The 17,312-nt window shown below is 48.9% G+C and overlaps 1 protein-coding gene and 1 long non-coding RNA gene across 2 annotated transcripts in view; one reads left to right on the forward strand and one right to left on the reverse strand.

Annotated features, from left to right (window-relative positions):
- The window catches only part of TRIO (trio Rho guanine nucleotide exchange factor), a 452,008-nt gene extending 450,591 nt beyond the window's left edge, over positions 1–1,417 (reverse strand). Inside the window, exon 1 of the mRNA XM_045004406.1 lies at positions 748–1,417. Within this exon, the coding sequence (XP_044860341.1) occupies positions 748–856 (109 nt within the window). The 5' untranslated portion in view covers positions 857–1,417. The remainder of the gene's footprint in view (positions 1–747) is intronic.
- Positions 977–17,067, forward strand: LOC123363447. Its single transcript, XR_006576759.1, has 3 exons — positions 977–1,078; positions 16,376–16,475; positions 16,937–17,067. It is a non-coding gene; the product is annotated as an uncharacterized LOC123363447 (long non-coding RNA).
- Positions 17,068–17,312: the final 245 nt, after the last annotated feature.

A 17,312-nucleotide genomic window follows, 5' to 3' on the forward strand; every position in this document is an offset into this window, starting at 1 on the left:
ATAACATTTATTTCTGATTGTGTCCCAACTTTTGTAAGTGACTAGTATGCCGCCTGAGGTTTGTTAGTTCACCATTAGTGACTGCGATATCACCCCGGTAATTATTTTCCAATATCCGAGTGAAGTGAAGTAGCATGGTCATAGTCAAAGGTCATAACTTACTGTAGCGACAGTTGTGTATGGATAGTCCCCTCCTTTTTATTCATGGGGGTTGGAGCAGAAGCTTTTTTTGACATTCTTTAACACAGTTAACTATGACAAAGGCTGCAATTCAGATTTCTCCCTGTGCCATGCTCCATAGTAAGCTCTGCCATTTACACTGACGTATACCTTAATAATAGGGAGCACACAACTGTCTCCTTAAAAAGACATCCGAATACTCTAGATTGTAGTCATGTATAAAAATGGATACTGTAAAATGTATGCAATCCTGTACACACCAACGAATCTGTAGATCTCTTACACCCCTCCCCCTAGATACACGACTATAAATGCAAGAGATTCATAGAGAGTTGCTTTCTTAGGGAGGGAAAGAAAACCCTCCCCCAACAAGCTACCAGCTTACATTTCTCACAAAGCCAGCTCCAAAGCAGCGAATTGCTCCCACTCCCTCTTGGGGGTGGGGGGGGGAAAGAAAAGCGACTTTTCACCACCTCCTCCAAGCTGGTGCAAATCTTGGCCTCCCAGTCCGCCTTCCCCCATCCCCCATCCAAATCTCTCCTGCCCCAAAGAAACAAGTACACTCACCGGATCGGAAAAACGCCGCGATGTCTGCAGAGTCTTTGGCCGCCTCCTCAGCCCCTTCCCCGGCGTTGCTGCTGCTGGTCGTGGAGGTGGTGGTAGTGGAGCTGCTCATGGCTGCTGCGTGCAGTGGCGGCTCTTCCAGACAAGATCCCACCACCCTGACCCACTCACTGCTCCCCCGCTGGTGCCTGGGAAGAGGAAGGTGTGTCTATGTTTTGTCTTCAGGTCCCGGTTTCACCCTTTAGCAACAGCCAACGCGGAAATCCAGGCAGCAGAGTAATGCACCGAGATGGGGGTGGCTGCCGGTGGCAACAATAAATAGAAGAACATGAAGGTATGCGTGCAATTGCAGCTCTACGGGAGTCCCCCCTTCATCCCCCAGCAGCCACCTAGGGGGCTGTGTGTGAACGCACAGATTCAATGCATGCGGGCAAGAGACAGGGGGAGCAGAAGCAGGGACAATTGCAGGAGGAAGGGGGTGGGTGCATGGAGGGGGGTTGCAATCAGTGCAGCAGGAAGCTGGTGGGAGGGGAAACACGGGTGTTGCAGCCTCTTCAGGGATCAGGAGCAGCAGCTGCAATAGCAGCGGTGGTATCCGCAGCAGCCACCATCCTCCATCTTGGTTCCAAGTGGGGTGGGCGGGGGAGAGGGGATCAGGGAAGAGAATCCCCGCCCAGGGCACAAGGAAAACGGGGAGAGAGCGGAGGGGAAGCCTCGGCGATCTCCGGCTCTGCTCGGCACTGGGCGGCGCCCGCTGCTAAGGCGGCTTCCCATTGGCTGCCCGCGGGGGCGAGCGCGGGGCTGCCCGAGGCCGGGGATCCCCGCGTGCGAGGGGCGCCGGGACACCCCCTGCCCGGGGAGAGAAACCCCGCAGCGAGCCCTGGCGGCGCGTGGCTCCGGCTGGAGGGGCGCAGCCTCCCCCGCCCCCGGCTCTGTCCCTGCGACGGGGAGGGGCCGCTTGCGCGCCGTGCGCCCAGCAGGTGGCGCCAGAGCCGCAGCGCCAGGTGGGGGCAGGGCCCAGCCCCGCGGGATCGCAGCTGCCGCTGGGGGCTGCGTGTGGGGCGGGCTCGGCCTCCACAGCCCAAAAATATTTTCCCCAGCCGCCTATGGGGGAGGCGGGACCAGCCTCTCGGGGGGGGGGGCGGGAGAGAGAGCCCAGCAGCCTCCCCCTGATGCAGGAAATGTGTGAGCAGAGCAAGGGATGAGTCCTGGGCCCGACGCCCTCTCCCAGGGCAAAGGGCAGAGTTCATCACTTTCCGCCCCCCACCTTTGAAATGCGGGCGAAGGCAGCCAGCCCCCCGTCACAAAGTAACTGCAACACCCACCCCCCAATCACTTGTAGTATCTAGCTCGATAGCACATATAGATAAGATTAAGAACATCATTTTCTTCCCTTGGTCGTGTTTCTCAAAGCTGTTTGTGTTGTCCATCTCTGTTGAGATTATTGTTTCCCAAATTGTATTGTTTCTGTATTTTAATTATATATGTGAATGTTTTGGAACTTTATAAATGAAGAAAATCCAGTGAGTTTATTTCTTGAATTTGTATCTGTCATTTGATTTTGCCACTTCCAGCCATTTATATTTAACAGCAACATTGTAGAATTCCAGACATGAATAGCTAAGATTGCATCTATGCAAAGCTCACTTTTGACCACTTCAACACCTAGGCAATTCCTCTAATCAGTTCAGAGGTTTCCCATCAAACTGAAAATTTGCCCCATGAATGCATTATTGCATGGAACGGAAAACACATGCTGAACAATTTTCAAGACATTTGGGGCTTCTACAGCCCTGAAAAATGCATGCCACTTATCAGCAGGTCCAGCAAGAATGTCATCTTCCATTAGAGCTGGGACACCAGTACTTAAGAGACAGAACTCTCTGTAGAAATCATCCCCATCCATGACAGTAGCAGCACTCAATTTCAAAAGGTCTTGCAGCTTCATTAAGTCATCAAATGCTGGCACTTCCTTGAAGTTTAGCGATGAAAATGACTTAAATGGAAAGTCTTTGAAAGAAAATCATTTCTCCAGATAAACTACTGCTCAACTCTACATAGTCTTTGCTTCATTTCTGATCTTTTCTTGGGCTTCCCTTGGCAAGTGTGGCAAAGGTCTGTTCACCTGATAATCGAAAAACTCATCCTTTGCTCTGTCAGTCAGCTGGCTTCTGACATCCAACATCAGATCAAAAAGTTCTGTGGCATTCGTAGAATCCTTTTCAAGAATGGAAATTGACTTCTGAACAGGGCTGGCTCTACAGTTTTCATCACCCCAAGCAGCACACCGAATTGCCACCGCGGATGGCGGGGGCAGTCCGTGTGCCCTTAGGGCGGCAGACGCGTTTCCGCGGCTGCGGCAATTCGGCGGCAGCTTCTATGTTTAGCTGAAGCCGCCACAGACAGCTAAACATAGAAGCTGCTGCCGAATTGTCACCACTGCGGAAACACACGTTCCGCCCTAAGGGCACACGGACTGCCCCCGCCGTCCGCAGCGGCAATTCGGTGCGCTGCTTGGGGGCAAAACAACAGAACTGCCGCCCCCTGCAGATTGCCGCCCCAAGCACCAGCTTGGAATGCTGGTGCCTGGAGCCGGCCCTGCTTCTGAAAGATGGCCATGACAGAATGCAAACAAAATAAATGTATTCAGGAAGTGTCAACTTATCATTTAACTCATGCTCCTGATCTCCGATGAATCTCCAGATCAGCCTGTCACAGTCCGATTCCTCAAGATCCAAGAAGTACACCTTGATAGCTTACCAGTTCAACATAGGAGTAATTCTGGCAGAATATCATCAGGGTCTGTAGCCTTCTTTTTTTTCATCACACCAAGTCCTTCTTTTACTTCCTCAATGCTGACACTGGAAGGTTCTCCTCTGGGGATTGATGCAAGTGTCCAGTAGAATTGTTGATACACTCCTCTATCATCAAACGATTCCAGTGGCTAGCAACATTGTACTCTGCTACCTTCAGGACAGTACAGATCCCTGAAATATGGTGTGAGGCAATGGTAATTGCTATTCTGAAGTCTGGGAAGCCCACTAATTAAGCAGGAAGCTATAGGCCAATTTCTCTACTATGCATAATCTATAAACTTCCTGAACATATCATTCTCAAAATAATATACCCTTTTATTGAGCCAAGTATCCCTGTCGAACAGGCTGGCTTCCAGCCAAATCGTAGTTGTTCCAGCCAAGCTATGGCACTCACATATCACATTGAGGCTGGCTATCAGAAAAAACTAAAGACTGACACAGTATTTGTTGACATGTCATCTGTGTATGACACTGTATGGATTAAGGGCCTGATGCTGAAACTTGCAAAAATTATACCTTGCTACCAAACACTTTGCCTGCTGTGGACCATGCTAACAGACGCCTCTGGGTGTACCTGGGTAATAAGACCAGCTCACCCTGTACCATAAATGGGTTACCACAAGACTCTGTACTCATGCCAACCCTTTTAAATATTTACCTAAGTGGCATGCCTCTAACTAAATCATGAAAAATTGGATATGCAGATGATCTTGCGATGCCAATCCAAGTACCAAGCCTGCATGACATTGAGAAAGCATTAACGAAGGGACTCTGAAGTATAGAACAATACTTCTGGAAATGGAGGCTCAAACCAAACCCTGGAAAAATAATAGTAAGTGCATTTCATCTTAATAATCGGAGTGCCAAAAGCACACTGAAAGTAGCTTTGTGTGGTAAAAATGTGCAACATGATTACATCCCAACATACCTCAGAGTGAAACTCAACCGCACCCTCACCTTCCATGATCACCTTGATAAGGTAGCTACAAAGATAAAAATAAGACTCAACATAATCCAGAAACTAACAGGTACAACCTGGGGTGCATTGGTATTAGTGTTGTGAACATCTGCAATAGCACTTATATTCGGTAGCTGAATATTGTGCACAGGTAAGGATCGGATGCAGCTACATGTGACTTGTTGACACGCAACTGAGTACAGTGATGCGGTCCATCACTGGAACCCTTAAGTTGACTCCAACACCATGGCGACCTGTTCTGTCTAATATTGTTCCCCCGCAATGTTAGGACAGGATATGCTGAACTGCTGCAGCACTCTGCGAAGCTCAGCAAATCCAGGAAAACAGATGTCTTCTTATCCACCAAGACCTTGACAATGCCCCACCCCTCAACATCCTATGTCCCACAAACCTTTCTGGGAACATTAGCTTAGCCTCATGCAATCAGGCTGTGATCAGAAGGGGGCTTGGAAAGCAGATTGGGCTAAACAAGACTTAAAAAATAAACATCTTGTGCCGGATCCCATGCAGAAGGTGCCTGGGTTCGACCTTCCACGGTCTTCTTGGTCTACTCTGAACTAACCATGGTAGATGCAGACATCTAATGCACAAATGGAAAATCAAGGACTCCCCAGTGTGCGAGTGTGGCTCTCCATGACAGACCATGGAACATATCACCACCTACTGCCCAATTTATATATATGAAGGAGGCATTACTACAATAAATTCTGCCACTCCTGATGTAGCCATTTGACTCAATTAACTTCAAGTGAAACTGTAGTTGCTGTTCTCCAGCAGCCATATGAAAGAAGAAAAAGAAGTTCAACAGAAGCCTTTCAGTTGTAGTGAAGAGGATTAACCAGCGAATGGGCACATGCAAAAGTACTTTCTGATACTCTTGCTCCACAAATTCAAAGCAGGATTTGAGACATTCTACTTTTTTTGCACTGCATGAAAACTCATTGAAAATCTTCAAAACCAAACCTTCCATGCCAAAGCTGACAGCTTTCATGCAGTTTTTTGCTGCATTGTTTAAAACAGAACAGTTGCAGTTAGCTTGGATCTTCAATGGTTGAACAGCTTTGAGTTCAGCAAACACAGAACAGTTCTTACCATAATTCACAGAAGCTTTATTGGCTCCACAAGCACTGACATTTTTCAGGTCCAACCCAAGCTCATTTATGGCATTAATTATGCCTCCTGAAATCAACTCCGATGTCTCATCTAGTTCTTCATAAAAATCCGAAAGGATGTTGTTTATATCTCTTCCGATATTCAAAAAAAAACCCACCAAGTAGCTGAAGGAAAAAACTTCCAGCTTCCTTCATTTGAAGCATAAGTAGCAACTGCAAAGAGAGAACCTTTCTTTTAGCTTTTATACTGCTGTTTCCAAAGAAAACACATTCTCAACTAGACTTTTGATTTTTGTTCCTTTCAGCTTCATTTTATTTGCCACAGCAGAAGAGTATGTAGCTAATTTGCTATCACAGTCATTGACAAAAAGCTGTAGTTGTGCTTCACTTCATGAAAGACATAGGCCAATTCACTTGCAGCCACAGCATCATCTTTAACTTTGTTTCCCCATGAGAAAAAAGTTGATATGCATGCATAGGTACCAACTCCGTGGGTTCTCCAGGGCTGGCGCACCCATGGGGAAAAAATGGTGGGTGCTGAGTCTGCAGCTTTGAGGGCGTGAATCAGACCTGGGTATGTGTTGCAGCAGACTAGCGTGTCTGGCTCAACAAGGCAGGGTTCTGGAGTCCCAAGCTGGCAGTGGAAAACGGGCTCAGAGGTAATTCCAGCATGTCAGATGACAGCCTCAAGGGGGATTATGTGACCGAACCCGTCACAATTGGTCAGCCAGCTTTAGAAATGAACTCTAGCTAGCTCCCCTAGGAACCAGAGGGATGTACAAGAAAAGCCTCTCTAAGGGTGGAGAAACTAAGAGGCAGAATAGCTGTTGGAGGGGAAGGAGCCCAGATACAGCATCATTTGGACTGGATTCTGAGACAGTCCAAGCAACAGCTGCCTCCTAGCTGGGGCTACTATCTCTCCTGAACAGGGATGATCTGACCCCAGATGAACCTTAAATGAAAGCCAAAATCAGGTAATTGGGATCCAGGGGTACAGCAATTAATACAGGGCTGGACACCCACCAGGAATAAAGTTTTAATCACAAGAACTAGAGAATTAATGATAGATATTGTAAGACATGCCAGACCCTCACCACTTTTTTCAGGAGGCTGCTCTCTGAATTTGAGGCAGACCCATATTTCTTACACACAAAAATGCCAAGGATTCCTATGTGTGTTGCTGGAGCTGCTGCAACTTCACCTTTATGAAAAGTTAATATATTTTTACTCATTTTAGCATACTCAAAGAATATGTTCAAGTACATTTTCCTACTTTTAATAAGAGAACAGTTTCAGAAATCCTCACTAGAAAGGCAATTTCTAACTGAGTTATTAATAAATTCTTCCTTAGCTCTTGCAAGATAGTAATTACTGTCCTGTTTTAAAAGGGGAACTGTTAATGAGGCCATCCTACTACATCCCCACCTGCACCACTTGACTTCCCCAGATATTCCTGAGCCAAATGCTCCATGTCTCTTGATACTGATTAACCCTTCCTTGCCCTCCCCCTTTCTTTTTTTTGACAGTATCGGCCTTCCCTGCAGAAATCTGAGAACATGTTTTTGAGATGCTAACAAGATATTGCATGATCCCACATATGTACAAGCAGGACTGAATTTCATGTAGGCTCACAGTAGTTCAGCAGTAGATGGGTTAATCTGAAAGCTATTCTCTTCTTGAATATGCCACTGAACACTACACATGCTACTTCTGGGGGAATTCTGCACCACCACACAATGCAGAATTTTGCAGAAATTAATGTTGGGTGCACAGACTTTCCTTTTTTCCCCCACAGAAATGGGCTGCAGTGCTGCTGGCCAGCAATAGGGGCCACTGTACCTGGCAGAGCCCAGGATGCAAATAGAAGGCAAGGCCGGTGGGGAGGGAAAGATAACTGGAGGGTTCCCAGCAGCTGCGGTTCCCAGCACACCCTTAAGCAAGGAGGCAGGAAACTCCATGCAAGCTCATGACCCACATCTGTCTGTTTCTCCCTCTGGATCCCTGGCCTCTAGGAGGATAGTGTCTGGGCCAGCGGGGGCTGCAGATGGGAGGTAGGGGATCTGAGTGTCTGGACCAGGGGAGGCCCCACAGCTGGCCTTTGGGCTGGAGGAAGTGTGAATGTCTGGGCTGCAGAGGGCCAATGGCTGGGCTCGGGGGAGGGTTCAAGAGTCTGGCTCCCCAGCTGGGCTCTGGCGGTGGGAGAAGGGGCAGAGAAGCCGGAACTGGGTTGTCATAGAGGTTTCTTTAACTCTACTCCTGGCGGAATTTTTGTGTGTGTCTGTATTGTCACAGACATACTTGCTGACAGGTATTTTGAAATAAATTATCAAAATAATTGAAACCGGCCATGATTATGTAGTGTCAGGGGTTCTCAGGACAAATTATTTGGTGACCTCAGAGTGCAGCTGCCAACTCTTGCTGGTGGCTGCTCTCACACTTTTTCCTAAAATACTTAATTAGCTTCAGGAAAAACAAATAAATATGCACATATACACGTCCAAATCATTTTAACTTATTTATTGCTAGCTAGTAAGTCTGCTGTGAAAAATGATATTAACAAACATACAAGTATCACTTTTCACAGCAGACTTAGCCCTGGGAAGTCTGGGGATGAATTAAGCCCTGGAAGGGGAATCAGGGGAGGCAGCAGGGGCCAGGGGAGATCGGGGAGGGGGGTTTGGCGGCGGAAGCAGTGGGGGGCTGGAGCCTGAAGCCCTCGCGGCCAGAGCCTGCCTTCCTTCCACCCCCAGCCTGAAGCCCAAATCCTGACCCTCACTGCCCCTGGGAAGGTGGGGAACTCACTGGCTGCACAAGCCGCTGCCCCCCACCTCCGCAAATCACTACCCAGGAGGCTGTGGATGCAAAAAAAGCCCCTGGTGGCCACATTTGAGAAATGCTCAAATAATGTTGTTATGACTTGCAGAATTTAAAAATATTGTGCACAGAATTTTTAATTTTTTTGGTGCAGAATTCCCCCAGGAGTAACATGCTGTACACTCTTAATTCAGTCTTAGGCCTTGTCTACACTACAAGACTATTTCGAATCAACTTAGTTCGAATTTGTGGATTCAACCTTATGAAGTCAAATTTGTGTATCCATACTAAATACACTAATTCGAATTTCTGAGTCCACATTCACGGGGCCAGCGTCGACTTTGGAAGCGGTGCACTGTGGGAAGCTATCCCACAGTTCCCGCAGTCCCCGCTGCCCATTGGAATGCTGGGTAGAGCCCCCAATGCCTGCTGGGGGGAGAAATATGTCGAGGGTGGTTTTGGGTAAGTGTCGTCATTGAACCGTCAATCACAACCTCCCTCCCTCCCTCCTTGAAAGCGCCTGCGGGCAATCTGTTCGTGCACTTTTCTGGTCAGTGACAGCGCGGACGCCACAGCACTGCAAGCATGGAGCCCGCTGCGATCATCGCCGTTTTCTCCTCCTCGCACTTTATCGTCCACCTCTTCCACAGTCAGCTGCTGAGAAATTGGGCTACTTTTCAATGGTGCTGCAAGCACTGGGGGACCATAGGGGACGTTTTACAAACATCAACGTCGGGTGGCCGGGCAAGGTTCATGATGCGTGTGTTTTCAGGAACTGTGGGCTGCTCAGACGCCTGCAGGAAGGTAGTTTCTTCCCGGACCACGAAATAACTGTTGTGGATGTGCAGATGCCTATAGTCATCCTCGGGGACCCAGCCTGCCCGCTAATGCACTTGCTCATGAAGCCCTATACAGGCGCCTGGGACAGCGACAAGGAACTCTTCAAATACCAGTGAGCAGCGAGCAGCGTGACCTGTGACTGTTCAGTTTCTTTACAGAGAAGCTGAACCTGCCCCTGTTTCTTTACCCAGTTACTGTTGACTCTCCTCTTCGGTTACATACCCCGTGCACCCCGTTACCCCCACTTCCAGCACACGTGTAAAAATAAAATACATGTCCCATTATTACTTAACAAAGGTTTCTTTATTCATGACTTTTCGTGAAAGGGTTGAAACTGGGACGCAGACTGTGCTGGGTAGGGTGTGCGGTGATGTAAAGACCGCCTCTAAACTCAAGGAATGACAGGCTCCTGCTCCTAGAGCGGTCCGCAGTGCCGGAATGCTTCTTTCAACGGAGCCTGCCATCCCTCTTTATGGAATTCTGTGTGCGGGCGGATATGTGACCTTGTGGTGGAGGAGGACGGATACAGATTCCTCAGCTGCGTGACTCAGCGGTCCAGGACAAGGACCGCTGTATAAAATCTGTAACCACCCTCCCCCGCTGCAAAGTCACATCTCCCCTGCCCACACAGATCCTGGAAACCACCTCCCATACCGACCAGGGTGCCTACTGACTGCACCGTGTGTGTGACCCGCTGCTGATCCTGCCCCCGTGTCTGTACCCTGGGAAAGGTGACTGTCCTATGCAATTAACCACCCCCTTCCCCACGCCCCCCATTCAAACACAGTCTTCTTTGAAAAAACATAACGGAAACAGTAATTAACAGCAAAGCATTTTTATTAATTAAGTAGACAGTTAGGGGATGGGACTGGGATTGGGACTACTGTGAGTCTGGAAGTGAAGGACTTCGGCAAATGTAGGGTATGAGAGCTTTTGGGTACTTGAGCACTGTGCTGTGGTGCAGTGACAGTATTCACGTCCCCGGCCGCCCCTCCTCCTGATTATTTTCGGTGAGGGGGGTATGGGACTTTGTGGCACGGGAAGTGCGGTTGCAGATACACTGCAGGGTGTCTCTGTCCTCCTGCGGTCCTGCAGAACATCCACAAGGCGCCTGAGCATGTCCGTTTGCTCCCTCACTAGTCCAAGCAGCGTTTCAGTCGCCTGCTTGTCTTCCTCACGCCACCTCTCCTCCCGTTCGCTGTGTGAGCGCTGGCACAGAGAGACGGTCTCCCTCCACTGGCTCTGCTGGTCCGCCTCTGCTAGGTAGCAGCCCATACGTTCCTCGAACATCTTGTCCCTTGTCTTTTTCTTTCGCCGCCTAATCTTTGCCAGCCTCTGCGAGGGGGATGCTGTGGCAGGTCTGGAGACAGTGGAAGCTGTGAGATGGGAAACAGGGAGTGAATTCCTTGCAAAGATACATTTTTGCGAACAATTAACTGAGTGTAGGCTGTCTCTGTGAATTCTGGGTTGAGACCCCTGTGCCTGCTGGGGCACAAATAATTTTCGCGGTGGATTCTGGGTAAATGTCGCCAGTCATTCCTTCCTCCGGGAAAGCAACGGCAGACAATCATTTCAAGCCCGTTTTCCCAGAATTGCCCTGGCATACGCCATAGCGTGGCAACCATGGACACTGTTTTGCCTTTTGTGTATGTCACCGTATGTGTACTAGATGCCGCTGACAGAGGCGGTCCAGCAGCGCTACACAGCAGCATGCTTTTGCTTTTGCATGACAGCAGAGATGGTTACCAGCCATATTGTACCATCTACCATACCATAAATTGGTAATAAGATGGTAATAAGATGGGCATGGTTATCTGTCCTTTTGCACTGCACCATTTGGTGCTGTCATAAGTGCCCCTGGCCGAGCAGCCAGGGGCACAAAAGCAAAAATTGGGAATGACTCCCTGAGTCAATCCCTCCTTTTTGGTATCTAAAAATAGAATCAGTCCTGCCTAGATTATGGGCAAGTGTACTAGAGAACCACTGTATCATAGAACCAGAGAGCACAGCTGCTCTGTGTCCGATCCTGCATAAATTTGGAGCTGTATGCTATTCACAGGGGGTGCTCCTGCAACAACACCACCTGTTCATTCCGGCCTTCCCACAGCCTTCCTGGGCTACCATAGCATTGTCCCCCCACTTGTGTGATGAAGTAATAAAGAATGCAGGAATAAGACACAGTGACTTGTTTGTGAGAAATGAGTGGAAGGAAGCCTCCAGCTGCAATGATAGTCCAGGCAAGACATTAATTACTGTGGATGAAGGAGCCCATCATCCCTCTGCTAGTCCAGGGGCAATTCAATCTTTTCTTTACACAGGAAGGGTGGGGGCTGATGGAGCTCAGCCCCCTGTTGCAATGATGAGGACGGTTACCAGCCATACTGCACCATCTACCATGAAAAATTAGGGCCAGGCGCCCTTGATCGACCTCACAGATGCTAGTACGCATGGTTACCAGTCCTTTTGCACTGCCCCATGTGCCAATAGGCTGATGATGAGGACGGATACCAGTCTTTTTGTACCATCAGCCATCCATAGCGTGGGGGGAGCAAGGATGTTGGTGTTGAGTGCTGCACCATCGCGTCTATCTGCAGCATTCAGTAAAGACAGGGTGACATGTAAAAGAGTCAACAGAGGATTGTTTTCACTTCTGGTGGTGGGTGGGGTGTGTGCGCAAATTGCCGAACTATGCCCTGACCCACCGCAGACACTGTGTTTGACCCTAGAAGCATTTGGAGCTCATCCAAGAATGCAAATACTTTTCGGAGGCAGCAGGAACTGTGGGATACCTTGCGTCCTCATTCCCCCCTCCCTCCATGAGCGTCCATTATATTCTTTGGCTTTCCGTTACGCTCGTCACGCAGCTGCGTGCTGAGTCTGTGCTATGCCGTCTGTCCGTAGATTTTTTAAAAATACTTTGGACCAGGCGTAAAATTACAGTAATTACCCTAATTAGATGCAGGAGTCTCCGAGCGAGATCACCCTGAGGACGGTCACTGAAGGAGATAGAGAGCGCATGCTGTGTGAAAGCTAGCACGAACCAGGGCCCGATGCAGCCGTGCTCGGGGAGGCAGTGCTCCCTGAGTACCTCATGAAAGCCTCGCGCGGAAAAGTGTGCTACCACGGAGCACCCAATAAGGCAGCTCTCCCCAGGAACCTCCTGCTGATGCTTTTCGATTAACGCAAGGAGAGCTTCGTGGAGATCTCCAAGGATGATTTCTGTTCTATCCCCATATATAGAGAGCCCTCCTTTTCACACACTTAAGATTCCTGTTATATTAAGAATAAAAGTTAACATGGTTAAAGCACTTACCGACTGCTCCTTCCCCTGATTCAGGATCCGGGTTCATGGCCGGGGAGGGTTGGTAGGGGATCTCCGTGACGGTGATGAATAGATCCTGGCTGTCAGGGAAACCAGCGTTGTAAGTGCTCTCGCCTGCCTCGTCCTCCACAAACCCTTCCTCATCTTCTCCGTCCGCGAACATCGCCGAGGAACTGTCCGTCGACACTGTCCCATCATCAGAGTCCATGCTCACTGGTGGGGCAGTGGTGGCAGGCTCCGTAGCATCCGTTGGCCGCTTTGATTTTTTGGTAGCCTTGTCTGGGGTCCTTTATTTTCACGCGGCACTGCGTTGCATCCCGGCTGTATCCTCTGTCTGTATCATGGCTTTGGAGACCTTCTCGTAGGTCTTTGCATTCCGTGTTTTGGAGCGCAGCTCCGAAAGCACAGACTCCTCGCCCCACACACCGATCAGATCAAAGAGTTCCCAGTCAGTCTATGCTGGGTCCCTCTTTCTATTCACAGATAACATGAACTCCTCTGCTGGAGAGCTCTGCATCGTGGCAGGTGCTGCGGAGCTCGCCCCGATGTCCAGCCAGGACGTCAGATTCAAAGTGCCCAGACAGGAAAATGAATTCAAATTTTCCCGGGTCATTTCCTGTGTGGCTGGTCAGAGAATCCAAGCTCCGACTGCTGTCCAGAGCGTCAACAGAGTGGTGCACTGTGGGATAGCTCCCAGAGCTACTAAGTTCGATTTGCATCCACACCTAGCCTAATTCGAGCTAGCCATGTCGAATTTAGCATTACTCCACCTGTCGGGGTGGAGTACCGAATTCGAACTAAAGAGCCCTCTAGTTTGAATTAAATGGCTTCCTGGTGTGGACGGTTGAGCGGTTAGTTCGAATTAACGCTGCTAAATTCGAATTAAAGTCCTAGTGTAGACCAGGCCTTAGAGTTCCTGGGACACACTTCCTGCTGAGGTAGAAGCCAGGCAGCCCGGCACAGGGTAGTCTCAGGCTGCTGCTACAGAGAGCAGTAGGAAGGTTGTTTTTTTACCTAATTTCTGTACATGGTTCTGTTTATATTACAAGGCTTAGCTTGACACTGGTCTGCTCATCAGTAAGATACTAAACTAAGAGTATTTCTGCATGCATGTTAAGAGGTGATGGGAGACATTAATTTCACTTGTCTACAAGATCCCCGAGACATTCAAGAGATTCTGAACAGTACTGCAAGGTTATCATGCCCCTTCCCTTCTTCCTATGGTCTGGTTCCCCTTGTTTATTCCCCCTCACCTCCACTTCCATTTTTTTGGATTTTCTCTTATATAAGCGCCTGTTACCCTCCACCCCCATCCCGTTTTTTCACAGTTACTATCTGGTCACCCTACCCCCCATGAGCTCGCTTTCCCCCCTCCCCACCCAGCCCCGGGAGGAGCTCGCTGCCCACCACCACTCTGGCCCCGGCAGGAGCTTGCTCTTCCCTTCCCCTCCCCCACCCCACCTTACCCCAGCAGGAACTCATTCTACCCTCACCTCTCACTCCCCCGCTCTGGGCCCGGGAGGAGCTCACTCTTCCCCCCACTCCAGCAGGAACTCGCTCTTTCCTGCCTCTGCCGACCCAGGACCAGAGAAGTTCTGTTCCCCCTATGATTATTGAGGGGGACATGCCCCTGCTTGCTCCCCCTTGGGCATGCCCCTGTTTGGGAGTAAACTCAGCATGCTCTATGTCTGGTCAAGCTAAGTGAGACAGGCTTCAGTTGGCATGCAGCTTGACCAAGAAGTGCACTGTACTGCCTGAAGGCCACTGAAGATTTATGAAAAAAATTCAAAACTAATGGGAACTGAAAGGTATGGTTGACAAAGGGGAACAAATATATGTGAAATGTGAGAGAAGTTGCATTCCCTCATAACACAAGCAGATCAGTTTAATAATGCATGAAATGTAGGTCTTCATGGTTGTTTTTCTATCAGAGCCAACTAGAAGCTTATGGTAGCAAAGACAACTAGGATTTTCCTGCTCCAAAAGCCTAGGCCCTTAATCACTTAAACTGAAATATCTCTGTGAAGTTACACTCCATATTCTTTATGGAAATATGCTTATGATATGGATATGACATAACTGAGCTGTACTTTATGCAAGATGGCTCACGGAGGATATCATTAGAAAGGCTATGATTTACTGAATGTGATTATCCAATTTGTATGCCTCTATCATTTCTGTATCTAAAGTTAGGAATATGGACTATGTAACTGTGACGCATGCTCAGAAAGGATTAAACATCCTGCAAAATAAATAACCCTCAGAAGACAAGTGGGAAGATAATGTTTGTGTATGTACATATGTATGAGTAGGGTCAACCATATAATCAACAGTCCCTGTCTATGCTGTATTCTGATACTTCAGAGATCAAAAGAACATCCTAACATTTAAATGAATTGTAAACACGGGATATCTTGATATTCATCTCTCTTTGAAATGTACTGTGAATGGTGCCAGAACAGGCAAATGGCCTTATGTTAATTCGTATAGCTAAGTACCGATGATGGACCTCCTTCAAAGTCATCCTAATTATCTTTTCTTCCCCAAGGAAATCCCAACTTGTCAAACTGTTGCTTGGCTGGAAGTTGCAATGTTAAAAGTATGCCATATATGGTAATGGCTCGACCCAACTCAGTATCTATCACCTGTAAGACGCTCCCACCTCCGAATCACTGGAAGGATGACTGATCCCTGGGGAAATGAAACTGAAGAAAGATTTTTTTAAATGAAAGATAGTACAACAAATAACTCAGTGGTTGAACTTGGAACTGTGGGCATTGAGCTCGGACCCAATTACACCTTACAAATATGGGTGACTAACAATGGTGTTACTATTGACTGGTTTTAGGATGGCCGGAGACCAGTTCAGAGATTCGTCTCTGTAGCCGGGTGGTTACCCACTCCTGCCCTGAAGGGTTTAAAGACAGCCCTGGGAGAGGGCTCTGGCAGAGGAAAAAACTGCTAGGCTGATTGGGGACGTAGCCGCAGCTGGGCCACGCCCCAATCAGGCCTCAGTTGGCCCTATATAAGAGGCTGGGAGCCAGGAGCTTGGCAGTCTCTCTCTGTTTGTAGAGGGAGATGGGCCTGGCTGCAGGGAGCTAGAGACTGGGTACCTGAGTGAAGCAGGGCTGGGGAAAGGCAGAGGAGCCGGGGAGCTCCAGCCTGGAAAGCCCCAGGCTGTGGCCTAGCAGAAGGCAAATAGATACTGGGGGTTGCAGAGGCATCCCAGGGAGAGGCAAAGGCAGCAGGTCCAAACCCAAGCTAGCTGTATACTGGGGCGAGGTGGGGATAGTGGGTGGGGGTTCCCTGAGGAGGGGAGACTCTAAGACTGAGGGGTTACTGCCAGGTGGCAGCGCCCCAGATGACATTTACTGGGTCCGGGAGGGACACGGGGGCCAGCGGGACACCGGCCTGCAGAGGGCGCTCCAACGGCTGGACGAGCTAATTTCCCGGACGACCAGCAGGAGGTGCTGCAGAGGTGAGTCCACCTGCTATAGTCTCCCTACTCACATCTTTCATCGGGTTTAAGATCTCCCAAAATAAAAACCAACAAGGGAGTGCAGGAGTAAAGTTCAGGTATGTTTATTAGAAAACAAGAAAAGTAAACGAGGTATGCTATAAAGGACTCCCACCACAGGTAAGTAAGTAAATAGGTAAAGATTACACTATAACTGTACTGAGTGTGACCCAAGATGTGTCCCAGGTAAGGGGTATAGAGGACTTAAATGGTCTCTATCATATCTTACAGCTTGTGTCTGGAGCCTCCTGACCTCATGACGCAGATCAGGTCCAGAACCAAGCAGGTGACTCAGCAGGGTGAGAAGTGGATCTCAGGCAACAGGCAACAGGTAGGTGGTAATTCTGATTGATGCTGGTGATTCTTCTTTCTCCTCCCGTACGTCATCGTGGGTGCAAGTAAGATTCAGAGGAGAGGGTGGCAGCTAGCAGCTCACCCTTGCGTGCAAGTGCGTTAAACCTCCCACAACCCTAATGCGCGGTGCCCTGGCTCACCCACCTGAGTAGAACACACTGCTGTGATCCAGCACTCTGCCACTCAGGTGGGCAGCCCCTTCCCTCAGACATGCTAACCCTTATATGCCCTTCTGCTACTGGGCAGATCACATGTCACATGGTTGCCCTGTTTCCCACCTTTCATTAGAAAGGGCGGGAAACTATACCTAAGGAGGGGGAAGAAAGGCAGCCAAGATGGATTCCTAGTTGTTGTTGTCAGAAATTCAAGATGGCATGTGGGTATTAACAACCAGAACAGAAATACAGAAATTCTTCCCCTACATTACTATACTTGCAGATGGACCTCCAGACACAGACAGGCTGTGTGACTGAAACGTTGTTTCCTGGATTGCCCACTACTTATATAATGGTTGGCAAGAGGAACATGGAATCTGGATGAACAATGGCTATGGAGCATCTGGATGGAGATCAGGTAAGCTCTTTTGACGGTACATTGCCTCTCGAAGCATGCATCTCACGGGCTGCCGCTCAGAAGGACAGCACTACTTAAGGTGTGTTCTCACCTTATATAGTCTCTCTCTCAGCCATACCATGTGACCTAGACCCAGTGGTCTTCCCACTGTTTTACACCAAATGACATAAAACACCTTACAAAAGAGGACATGAACTTCTATTAAAGATCCTTGGGTCCTGATTCTGTCTTCTCAGATCTG

Source organism: Mauremys mutica, chromosome 2 (genome assembly GCF_020497125.1).
Source record: "Mauremys mutica isolate MM-2020 ecotype Southern chromosome 2, ASM2049712v1, whole genome shotgun sequence".
Taxonomy (NCBI): domain Eukaryota; kingdom Metazoa; phylum Chordata; order Testudines; family Geoemydidae; genus Mauremys; species Mauremys mutica.